This window comes from Erinaceus europaeus, chromosome 2 (assembly GCF_950295315.1).
Source record: "Erinaceus europaeus chromosome 2, mEriEur2.1, whole genome shotgun sequence".
NCBI lineage: Eukaryota > Metazoa > Chordata > Mammalia > Eulipotyphla > Erinaceidae > Erinaceus > Erinaceus europaeus.
The window spans coordinates 200,632,891-200,645,209 of NC_080163.1; the positions used below are offsets into that span (position 1 = coordinate 200,632,891).

Genomic DNA, 12,319 nt, shown 5'->3' on the forward strand with positions numbered 1-12,319 from the left:
GGCTCAATCCCCAGCACCGACCATCAGCCAGAGCTGAGCAAGGCTCTGTTCTGTGTCTTTCTGTATCTCTCATTAAAATAAGATCATTAAAATTTCCCCGAAAGTAAACTAAATAAATATATACAAAAAAGATGAAACAGGAAGAGGGAGAGAGACAGAAACGAGAAGAGGAGACACCACCACACCAGTCCAGTGCTTGTGAAGTCACACCACTGTGCACCCTACTTGGTGAGCTCTCTCCCTGCCCCTGATGTTTCTCCAGGCCTGAATGGCAGGATGACACTTGGTTATCCAGAGATAACTCCAGTGTGTAAAAAACAAAAAACAAAACAAACAAACAAACAAAAAACCCATCCAGTCACTCTCACTGGGTTGATGAGTTCTACCATCTCCGTCCAGGATGATTACCTGCACATGGGGTGTGATCACGGTTTATTTTCTGGTTGTTGTGTCTTTTCACGTGGACGGTTTTTCACGGCGAGTGAGGTTTCAGCTTCTTCACTGGTCCTGCTATGAGCCTCTGCTCTGTTTGTCCTGTAGTTGTCCTGTTTGTCTGTCTTGTCATGTGGTTACCGCAGCTTTCTGCCACCGGAATAATCCTTTTCATTCTGCTCTCTTGTCACTGTCATTTGTTCCATCTGTGTCTCCTTTCGTGCTTCCTTACTGTCTCGTGTTTGAGGCTCCCCAGTGGTCAGAGAGCCTGAGAGGGGGAAGCACCAGGACATCCTGACTGTGGGTTCCCTGCAGGAGTGGGTGGTGGGGCCGAGGTCGGAAGTTGGTCTGTCTGCAGCCTTCCCAGCACTGGGTTCTAGCACAGGATTGGGGAGGTGGGTGGGAGAGAGCTTCCCGAGAGAGGTCCCTGAGCATGAGCAAAGGACACCTCCCCCCTTAGCCTGGGGAGGGGGGAGCTGAGGGGTGACTTGGTGGCCGTCTCCAAGCGCAGGATGTGAGGGGTCTTGCAGATGTGGGGGCCAGCTGTTCCCCAGCTGTGCCCAGGACTGAAACAGGAATGCAGCTGAGTGTGTTGGCCGGAGAATCTGGCTAAGCTGTCCGTCCTGACCTGGCTGCTCTCAGCCAAAGCCCTGCCAGCTCCCAGGAAAGCTGACGGGTACAGTGATGGCTGCAGGGGCACAGTGGATGAAGAGCCGGGCTCTGAAGCAGGAGGTCCCAAGTTCAATTCCCAGCAACGCATGTGCCAGAGGGATGCTCAGGGTCACTCTCAATCATGAAAAAATTTTTTTTTATTTAAAGAAATGAAAAGCTCATGGGAACTCTGCCTCTTCAAGAAGCACTCCTGGGCTGAGTGTCAACTGGGGACAGGTCACAGGTGACACCCCTCCCTGTACCTCACCACTGTCTGGAGTCCTCCCCCGCCCCTTGAAACCAAAGTCAAGAGAAATGTATTTTTAAAAATGTTTTATTACAAAGCTTCTTTTAAAAAATGCTCAGCACGTTAACTCAGACTGGAATGACAAACATTAGATGACAGTTTGGGGCAAAGGCTGTGCCTTGCTATTTAAAAAAAAAATGGGTGCATCACTGCTCCTTTTAACAACTGGCATAAAATCCCACTAATTGGCTAATAAAAACAGATACAAATACAGAACATGGAAAGTAATAACAATTCAAGTGCTGGGCTTTTTACAACAAGGAGGGGGAGAAGGAACTGAAAACTCACTGCAGACAGGCCTGTAAAAAGTAGCTGTTTATGTTTACCATTAGAGAGAGAGAGAGGGAGAGAGGGAGAGAGAGAGAGGGAGAGAGAGAGACATCAGAAGGAAAGGAAGCTGGGCTGCCAGCAGCCGCCCAGCTCTGCCCATGATAATGTTCTGGAAAATTCCAGACGCCTCCCCAGAAGGCCCAAGGGGGCACCCTTTGTATCTCAGACTCTTTCCCAGATCTTCAACTTAAAAAGCTCAGAGCTAGCAAAAATATACAAGAAAATGAAAATGAAAAAAAAAAATCCAAGTTAAAAAAGAGAGGGGGGCGGAGAAAGAAAAGCAGACATGAGAGTGATCCTTTTGCTGTTAAATAAAAGCAATGGGGGGAGGAGGAGGAAGGGGGGAGGGGGAAGGAGCTGGGGTTCGAGTCACTGTCTCCCAGAGGTGACTGTGGGTGGGGGGCTGTTCCATCCAGTCTGTGGCCCCCTGGGTGCGGTGCTGCGGGCGCAGGGAGCGTGGTGGAGGGTGTGGGGGTGGCAGTGATTGTCTGTGGCCCGTCTGGGGGCTCCGGTGCTCTGAGGTGGCCTTGGGTTCAGCAAGCTTCCATCTCTAGCAGAGGCCCCGGGGGCGCAGCCTTGGCTTTGCAGGTGGGGAAGGCGCTCCGCTTTCCACCTCAGGAAGAAAGAGGAGAGAGATGCTCAGTGCAGGCCCTGCCCTGCCCTGCCCTGCCCTGCCCTGCTCTGCCCAGCCCTGCTCTGCCCAGCCCTGCTCTGCCCTGCCCAGCCCTGCTCTGCCCGTGGGATTCCGTCCTGGGCTGCGGAGTGGGTGCAGGGTCTTCAGCGAGGGCTAGGCTGCAGGAGCTGCAGGTGTGAGGCCCTGGGTTCAATCCCTGGCCCTGTATGTGCGGTGGGGGGAGGGGGGAAGCTCCGAGTGTCATGAAATAAGACTGTCGATCTCTGCTCTGTCCAGACCACTGTGGGGTTGTGCCGGCGGCCCAGGACAGCCTCCCGGGAACCAGGCCATTCCCCAGGACATGGCCAGAGCAGAGTCCACCTCCCTGTGTGTGTGTGTGTGTGTGGGGGGGCACATGGTGTCACCCTGCCAGACAGAAGGTGGTCTGACAGCTGTCAGCAGTCAGGAGAGGAACTGTCCCCCTCCCCCGAGTTTCCCCTGCCTCCTCCTCCAGTGTATGCACCCACTCTGGGCTGGGGGTGGGGATGGGGTGCTGGGGAAGAGGTGGAGACCCTCCTGGGCTGAGGTGGGGAGTCTTGTCACCAGCAGGTGTGTCACCTTGAAAGACTGACTGAGCTGCCGAGACACCTCTGGGGTTTGACTGTTTCTTTTAAAAACATTTTTATTTTCTTTGGACAGAGAGAGAAACTGAAAGGGAAGGAGGGAGAGAGACAGAGAGACACCTGCAGCCCTGCTTCACCACTCATGAAGCTTCCCCCCTGCACGTGGGAACCTGGGGCTTGAACCCGGGTACCTGCGCATTGTCATGCATGCGCTCTGGTGGGTGCACCACCGCCAGCCCCTGTCTTTTCCTTTTTAAGGATTTCTCGATCCCGGGCCGAGGAGACAGCTCAGCGATGGCAGCCCGGAGGTACTGGCGAGAGGGCAAGTACCTCAGAGGAGCTGGCAGAGTCACACAGACAAGAGCCCCCATTTCCCCTGGGGTGCTAGGGAGGACGTGGGGGGGCCCCTCAAGCACAGCCAAACTCTGGGGAAGGGTCTCAAAGGTCAGTGACAGTCACAGACGGGGCCCATCCAGACACCCCGTAAGCTCTGGGCCACCCAGCATAGGACTCTGCCCACAGGGTCCTGGCAATCGGAGGCTCAAAGCTGGGGGCCCCGGGGGAGTCTGAAGCCACGCAGCAGCCCGCCCGCCCGCCCGCCCGCACCCCTCCCAGGCGCCCACGCGCCCTGCTCTCACACCCAGGACCCAAACCCTCAGGACAGGTGGGAGAAGCCTGTTCTGTGAGGGACCCTCCCGGTGGTGGCACAGGCTGCACATGGGTTGGACTCTCAGACTCAGGGAGAGAGAGAGAGAGAGAGAGAGAGAGAGAGAGAGAGCTTCCAGGAAGATGGGGTGCTGTTGGGGGACCCCAACATGCACCCAGTGCCCAGTGCCCCTGTCCCTCCCAGGCCTGGCCAGCGACGTCTGGGCCCCCATTTGTCGCATGAGGTCCCACTCTGGTTACGGGGTCACTTTCTGTGGTGGAGTGCCAGGGAGTGAACTTGGGGTCTCCACTGTGTACGAGAGAGCAGCCCCCCCGGGCCCAACTTTTCACTCTGTCTTCATTCAGGGGAGAGAGACGCCAGCGCACTAAGCCACCATCCAGGGAGCCTCCCCTGGTTCCGTCATGGTGCTCCCATGTGGTGCTGGGGCCTCACACATGACAAGGCAACACTACTGAGCGAGCTCTTTTCTGGTCTCTGCATATTTTTTCTTTTTTAATTGCCACCAGGGTGATCACTGGGGCTCGGAGACCGGGGGCTTGAACCGGGGACCTCGTGCACTGTAAGGTGTGTGCTCAACCAGGTGCGCCACCTGCCTGGCCCCTCTCCATCAACTCACACACACACCAACAGTCACACAATGCCAAGGGCTTCTGTGAACAGTGCCATCACCTCTTAGGCTTCCTCTCGCCCTCACCCTCTCCTTTTGTTCTTTTGTAGCTTGGTGTCCGGGCAGGAACATGGGGCTTCTCACTCCCCCCCGCCATCGGTACAGGGAGCCTATGCTCTGGACCCCAGCACTTGTGGCTCTGGAGACCTAGAGAATCCTGGGGGGCAGGGGGCGGACAGCCAGCTGGGCACACAATGTTACCCCATGTACAAGGACCCAGGTTTGATCCCCCGTCCCCCACCTGTGGGGAAGCAGGTCTGCAAGTGTCTCGCTCTTTTTTTTTCTTTTTTTTAGTATTTATTTTTCCTTTATTCACCCTTGTTTTATTATTATAGTTATTATTGTTATTGATGTCATCATTGTTGGCTAGGACAGAGATAAATGGAGAGAGGAGGGGTAGACAGAGAGGGGGAGAGAAAGATAGACACCTGCAGACCTGCTTCACCGCCTGTGAAGCGACCCCCCTGCAGGTGGGGAGCCAGGGGCTCGAACCAAGATCCTTATGCCGGGTCCTTGCACTTTGCGCCACGTGCGGCTTAACCGACTGCGCTACTGCCCGACTCCTGGTGTCACTCTTTCTCTCCCTCTCTCTATTCTCCTGCCCGCTCAACTTCTCTCTGTCCTATCTAATAAAATAGAAAAAAGAAAAGAAAAAAAAGTGTCCACCAGGAGCAGAGGATTTGTGACAACCCAGGTAGCAGTTAAGTAAATAAACAAATGCATAAAATCCTTGGCGAGGGACAGCACATACATCACCATGTGCAAAGACCTGGGTTCAAGCCCCTGGTCTGCTGCAGGTGTCTCTGTCTCTGTCTCCTCACTCAGGAAGAACAGGAGGGAGATGAGGGATGGCCACCACAAGCGGCGGATCCCTGCAGGCTCTGAGCTCCAGAGATAAAGTCCCTAAGCTTGGGGGCCTGCTGGGGATAGGGAGGCCCTAAGTATGGGCGTTTGGGGGGCTACACAGGCAGGGCCTGTGCTCTCCCTGCTGAGCCGCTCTGGGGCCCGGCTGTGCTTCCGGCCTAGACCCAGAGACTGAGTGGCCGCAGAGCCCCATCCGTCTCTCAGCAGTTTGAGTGAGACCATCCACCAGGCCTCCCTCCCCACCCCTAGTGACAGTGGCCACAGTCCCAGCCTCCTGAGCCTAGGGCACAAGCACCCAGACCAGACCTCCTTGAGCCTTATCCTGGAACCCAGAGCCAGTAGGGAGCAGGACACGCTTACCCCAGGCCCCAGGTTCAATCCCTGGTACCATGTGTGCCAGAAGTCTCTCTCATAGAATTTGTATTTTATCTCTTTAAATTTAGTTTTTATTTCTTAAATTTAATTTAAAGAGGGGGGCAGGTATGCACCAGAGTCCTGCTCAGCTCTGCCTTCTGGTGGTGCTGAGAATTGAACCTGGGCCCTTAGGGGGCCAGGTGATGGCACACCTACCTACTTGAGTGTACGTGTTACAATGCGCAAGGACCCAGGTTAGAGTCCCTGGTCCCCCCCTCTAGAGCCGGGAACATCATGGGTGGTGAGGCAGGGCGGCAGGTGTCTCTCTTCCTGTCTATCACCCCCTTCCCTCTTGATTTCTGGCTGTCTCTACCCAATAAATAAAGATTTAAAAAGACAAAGAACCTGAGACCTCAGAGCCTCAGGCCTAGAGTCTTTTTTTCCATTAAGTTGTCTTCCCAACCCAAAATAGATGTTGTACAAAAGACATTTACATCTTTTTTTTAATTGCCTATTTATGTTGGATATAGACAGAGAAATTGAGAAGGGGGGGGCAAGGAGAGGAGGGAAGGGGAAGAGGGAGAGACCTGCAGCCCTGCTTCACCACAAATGAAGCTCACCCTTATAGTGGGGACTGGGGGCTTTGAACCAGGGTCCCTGTGCGTGGCAACATGTGTGCTCAACCGGGGCACCTCTGCCCAGCCTGATCACTGCTCTCCGTTTGCTTTAAGGGTGTTCCTGCTTCAGGCTGGAGGCCATGGTTTCCGGAGCCCCAGCTGAGGGTGGAGTGGGGTGGATCTTGGTCTCGGCTGAGGGAGGGATGAGGCCTACACGGGGGTGTCAGTGCCGGGGGGCCGTGTGGCGGCACCAGGGAGCTCAGTGGCAGCCAGGAGTCGTCTCACAGAGACAAGAGATGCCAGGGGTGCGTCCTAACAGAAAGGTCGTCCCAGGAACCCAAGGATGTGACACCACCAGCTCAGGACAGGACGCACGCCCAGCTCTGAAGCAAAGGCATGGCTTCCGCAGTGTCTGGGAGAGGGTGCCAAGGATTCTGGAGCCACCAGAAGTGGGCGAGTCCTGGCTGTGGGTGGGGGTGATGGGTGTCCTCATGTCTGTGCCTGGGACAGGATGCCGAGGGCAGCAGGAAGCCCTGAGCAGTCAGCACGCCAGAGACCCCCCTCCACTCAGAGACAAGACCACAGAAAGACAGATGGAAGCTGCAGGGGACGCACAGAACTGGGGGGGTGCAGGCCATGTCACCTCATCTTACAGGTAGGGGAGAGACAGGCAGCAGACCCTCAAGTCTGAATGGCCCAGGAAGGCGCCAGAACATCTGAGCTGAGACCAGGGTTCCCGCGGCTGGGGGAGGGGGGGGGAAAGGGGTTCCCCTGGCCATGGTCCCCGTCGAGAAACACAGTCAGAACAGCCCTTGGGGAGGTGCCCCCAGCCACATCTACACAACAGGGGGGCACGGAGGCCGCTCAGCAGAGGGCCCCCCAGCCCCAACCCAAAGAGCCAGCTAGCGGGGCCTCGTCTGCCAGGCTGAGCCCCAGCCACCCAGAGCCGGGTCCTGGGGTGCTGGATGAAGCAGTGAGTTTGCTGAGGTCAGTGGGGAACAGTGGGTAGGCGTGAGGGCCGGGGGGGGGGGGGGCGCAAGGGGTCAGCCAGGCAGATGTGGGGGTCATGCCAGCAGGCCTGAGTCCAAACGGGCTGGGGCGCAGTTCTTACCAGATCTCAGATGTAGGCAGCTGTCATTCTGGGCCCTGTACCTGCAGGAAACGGGGTCTTTAACAGCGGGCCACCCGGAGGCGTTTCCCTAACACTCAGGGGCGGCGAGGCCTGGCTTTGGCGCATGTGTGTGTGTGTGTGTTGGGGGGCACGCAGGCCCCCGGGGGACGTGCAGGGGCAGCTCAGGACAGTTGCCAGCGTGGGGCCTACCTGACGTGGACTCCTGCAGCTTCTCCCGCTTCCTCTTCTTCTTCTTTCCCTGGAAGGACAGACAGACACGGGTCATGGAAGGGCCCAGCCCCCAGGTCCCATGCAGGACTTTGCTAGATGAGGTGTCCTCCCCCCTCAGGGCCCCACCTGAGCACAGGTCCCTGGAGAGAGGACAGGCACCCGCAGGGACAGAGGAGACGCTTATTTGCAAGGTGAGGTCTTGAGCCCTCTGCCCTTGCAGGCAAGAGTCTTTGCAGAGTCATTGTGCCGTTTCCCAAGCTTTCCTTCTTTTCTCTTTTTTCTTTTTAGAGAAACTGAGAGGGAAGGAGGGGATAGAAAGGTAGAAAGTTGGGGGCCGGGCGGTGGCGCGGCGGGTGAAGCGCACGTGGCGCAAAGCGCAAGGATCGGCGTGAGGATCCCGGTTCGAGCCCCCGGCTCCCCACCTGCAGGGGAGTCGCTTCCCAGGCGGTGAAGCAGGTCTGCGGGTGTCTGTCTTTCTGTCCTCCTCTCTGTCTTCCCCTCCCTCTCTCCATGTCTCTCTGTCCTAGCCAACAACGACGACATCAATAACTACAATAATAAAACAAGGGCAACAAAAAAAGGAATAACTATAAAAATAACATTAAAAAAAAAGAAAGGTAGAAAGTTAGATACCTACGGACTTGCTTCACCACCCATGAAGCATGCTTCCTGTGGCCCAGGTATTTATTTTATCATTATTTTTTAATTTATTGGACAGACACAGAGAGAAATCAAGAAGAGGGGGAGACAGAGAGGGAAAGAGACAGAAAGACATCTACAGGCCCGCTTCACCGCTGGTGAAGTGACTCCCCTACAGGTGGGGAGCCGTGGGTTCGAATCTGGGTCCTTGTGCTTGGTAACACGTATGCCCAACCAGCTGCCCTACCACTGGGCCCTCCTCCCAGACTATCTCCACTCTCTCCTCATGTCCCTGTCTCCCATGAGGGAGAAGACAAAACAGTGGGCCGATAGGATAGCTTACTGGGGTAGCGCACCTGCTTGTCACTCCCTCAGTCCCGCTCACAGCCCCACCCTCCACGGCAACACAGGAAGCTCTGGTGGTGGGGTGTCTCTCCCTTTCTCTCTCTGACTCTCCACATCTCTCTCATATATATAATTGGATAGAGACAGAGATAAATTGAGAGGGAAGGGGAGATAGGGAGAGAGACAGAGACACACACCTGCAGCCCTGCCTCACCACTCGTGAAGCTTTCCCCCTGCAGGTGGGGACCAGGGGCTTGAACCTGGGTCCTTGCACACGGTAGTGGGTGTGATCTCACCCAGATAAGCCACCACCTGGCCCTTCCTCTGTCTCTTTCTAGATGGAAAAGTCAGTGCTGAGTGGTGAGGCCCCAGTGTCAATGAGCCATATGTCTTTAATTAATTAGTGAGTTAATACTGATTGATAAGACTGTCAGACAACAGAGATCTGCGTCCCCATTCCCTCCACTGGAAGCTGAGGCAGCTCTCCCAGGCTCACAGATATGGGCTGACTATATCTATCACTCTATCTTTCCCTCCCCCCTTTGGCCCATGTTTTCAAAGATCCTGCCTTCCTTCCCTTTTTCTTTTTCTATTTTATTTGACAGGACAGAGAGGAATTGAGAGGAGGGAGAGAGAGGAAGAGAGAAAGGTAGACACCTGTGGACCTGCTTCACTGCTCATGAAGCATCCCCCCTTCGTGTGGGGAGTGGGGCCTCGAACCCAGGTCCCGATGCATAGCACTACGTGAGCGTAACCGGGTGTGCCACCGCCTGACTCCCTTCACCCCTTTCTAGCTCACGCCTATACCTCTTACTCCACGGTCCTTCTTTCCTCTCCTCTCTCAGAGGAGGAAACAGTCCCCGGCCACGCTTGTACAGATGGAAAACGAACAAAAGCCAGAAGACAAGGTCCTCGGTGGTCTCTTCTCTTCCTCCCTCACCTCCTCGGCCTCCCGTTCCGTGACACAGCAAGAAAGATGGGCCCAGGACAGGGGGAGTGAGGGGCATTGCAGCCCACCCCGACACATCCTTGTGGACCAGAGAAAGCGGGAACCAGACCCTGCCCCCTTCGTCCCTGGCCGCACGGCCTCCCTCCCACTCCCATGGGCCTCTGCCTCCACAGTCCTTCATCGCCATCCACTCCGCAGGAGTTCTGAGCAGACGCGGACACAGTCTGCGCCTGGCTGACCAACAGGGCCAGTGACTGGGGCCCCTGGGTCACGACCGAGTTAGTTCTCTACAAAACCCTGTCACGGGACACGTCGCCCCCAGAACACGCCCCGTGAGGGTCACGCCCAGCACCCCGCACGGGATAATGTCACAAACACTCCCCCGCACCCCCTTCCTGCCGCAGGACCTGACCCCCTCTCACCCCAGCAGGCCAGTGACCCTGGGGTGGCCGGCTGTTTAGGAAGGGACAGTGGTGGGCTCAGGCTGCGGGATACACAGTAGAAAGCACACTTAGTCACGGGCAAGGACGCAGGTTCAAGCCCCCGGTCCCCACCTGCAGGGGGAAAGCTTCACAAGCAGTGAAGCAGGGCTGCAGATGTCTCCCTCTCTCCCCTTCCTCTCTCAACCTCTCTCTTGCCTGTCCAAAAGGGGAAAATGGCCATCAGGAGTAGAGGATCTGTCATGTAGACCAGGCCCCAGCGATAACCCTGGCAGTAATAATAATAATGATAACAATCATAATAATGATGATAATGATAATAATAATAATAATAAACAAAGGGATTGAGGGTGAGCGGAGGTGGCATCACCATCTTCCTTCCAGGGGAGTTCAGAGGTGTCCAGAGGTGCCATGAAACGGTTGGTTCCTTGGGTCTGGAATCTTCCTCACGTCTCCTCCCAGCTCCCCGCACCTCCCCCTCCCATTGCTTCTGAGGGACTCTCGCCTCTGTCAGACTCAGCTCACATAGCCAGACACACAGACACACAGTAACACAAACGACAGCCACGTGTGCTGAACAAAAGGTGCTTTCATTTGGGTCTCCACCACTGCAGGCCGGGGAGGACCTGGGCTAAAACCCAAGCTACAGGAACGAGTGGGGAGCCATCGACCTGAGCCAGCACAGCAGCTGACTCCAAGCACTGGGCAGCACTCAGCATTGGACAGCACTGGGCAGCACTGGGCAGCACTCAGCATCACTCAGCGGCACCACGCGCCCATCTTGAAGCCTCCCCGCTGCAGAGGCTCCCAGGCTCTGGCCCAGGACTTGAGCCCAGGTCCCTGTGCATGGTGACGTGTGCAGTGCCAGGTGAGCCCTTGCTGCCCCCCATCCTTTGCCAGCAAACAGACCCTGAAGGAGCAGAAGCAGATGCTCCCTCGAGGATGCCCCACAGGCAACGCCGGGTCTGTGCAGGGTGCCAGCAAGCTCCCCTGCCCACAGCGAACAGCCAGGCCTCCAGACGGGACGGGAGGAGGGGCCACGTCTGGACATTCTGGGGTGTGGGGTGTGTGGGGTCAGCCTACACCCACTCCTCCCAGAGAAGGGGAAGAACACCCTTCACTGAGTCGCTTCACAAGCAGATCTGCAGGTGTTTGTCTTTCTCTCCCCGTCTTCCTCTCCTCTCTCCATTTCTCTCTGTCCTATCCAACAACGACATCAATAACAACAACAATAACTACTACAACAATAAAAACAAGAGCAACAAAAAGGGAAATAAATATTTTTAAAAAATCTTTTTTTTTTTTAAAAAAAAAAGAACACCCTTCACCTCAGGGCTCTTCCTAAGAAGCTTCTGGAAGCCAGCCTGCCGGAGGTAGAGACTGGCATCACTGCAGCTGAGACAGCCCAGGGTCTCGCCTGTGGGGCCATGAAGCAGGTGCAATGTTCTCTTGCGGGTGACCACTGGGCCTGGCATGGAGGCCACACTCGTCAGGACAGGCCTCCTCGGACTCACTGTCCTGTCCGCTACGTCCAGAGCTACTGACATCACGTGACATGGGGATAAGCCCTGGGCCAGGAAGTCCAGTAATCCAGACTCCTTCCCTCTCCATCAACTACGAGGAAATCAGAGTCCATTTTTGTGGATGGACGTGTTTGATTGTGGTCTAGACACACAGTGGACTACTACTCAGCTGTGAAGAATGAAGAAGTCACTTTCTTTTCTGACCTGGGCCGGTTCAACCCTCCTTAGGCAACCTGGTGTGTGTGTCCCCCCCCTTCCTCCCCCCCGCTCCTGGGAGAGGTCACCATATTGATGCCGAACTTAGTACTGACACCCGATCGGCATAGCGCGCTGCAGCCCAGAACTCCTGGATTCAAGCTGTCCTCCACCCTCAGCCTCCCAAGTAGCTGGGACGACAGGCGCGCCACCACGCCTGGCGGAAGTCACCTCCTTTACCTCCTCAAGAATGGAGCTTCAAGAAACCATGTGAAGTGAGATCAGCCAGAAAGAGAAGAGAAGTATGGGATGATCTCACTCACTGAAGTGGAGGAATAAGAATAGAAGGGGAACACAAAGCAGAGTTTGGACTGGAGATGGTGTACTGCCCCAAAGCAAAGGACTCTGGAGGAGGAGGAAGACAGGGAGAGAGGGGGCGGGGGGCTTTCAGATCCTGGTCCAAGATGATGGAAAAAGGGTCCAAGCTGGGAGTGAGGAGTGTTCTCCATCTCACCCTATCACGGTGAGATGGGGAACTGTGCCTACGTGCCAAGGACTGTGCTGTGAACCATCAACCTCCCAGTTAACAAAGGAAACAGTCTCTGCTCTTTCAGGACCCTTGATCACGGAGAGTCCTTCGAGGAAACAGAGACAGCGTGTGATCCTGCAATAGCGCCCTTAGGCACATCTCCAAAGGGCCTGAGAACGTGACGTGGAGACGTGACGTGGTCTGTGCCCGTGTGCCCGGCCGCTGCCGCCCT

The 12,319-nt window shown here is 55.9% G+C and overlaps 1 protein-coding gene across 5 annotated transcripts in view; it reads right to left on the reverse strand.

The window, feature by feature from the left end:
* Positions 1-1,397: 1,397 nt before the first annotated feature.
* Positions 1,398-12,319, reverse strand: part of LEF1 (lymphoid enhancer binding factor 1) — a 98,064-nt gene continuing 87,142 nt past the window's right edge. For 2 of the 5 annotated variants that reach the window (XM_060186284.1, XM_060186287.1), the window contains 3 exons: positions 7,447-7,495; positions 7,237-7,277; positions 1,398-2,333 (listed from right to left, as the gene is read on the reverse strand). In XM_060186284.1, coding sequence (XP_060042267.1) covers positions 7,243-7,277; positions 7,447-7,495 — 84 coding nt within the window. In that variant the 3' untranslated portion in view covers positions 1,398-2,333; positions 7,237-7,242. Of the gene's footprint in view, positions 2,334-6,082; positions 6,406-7,236; positions 7,278-7,446; positions 7,496-12,319 lie in introns of those variants that run through there. The other 3 variants (XM_060186286.1, XM_060186283.1, XM_060186285.1) reach the window with 2 other exon arrangements.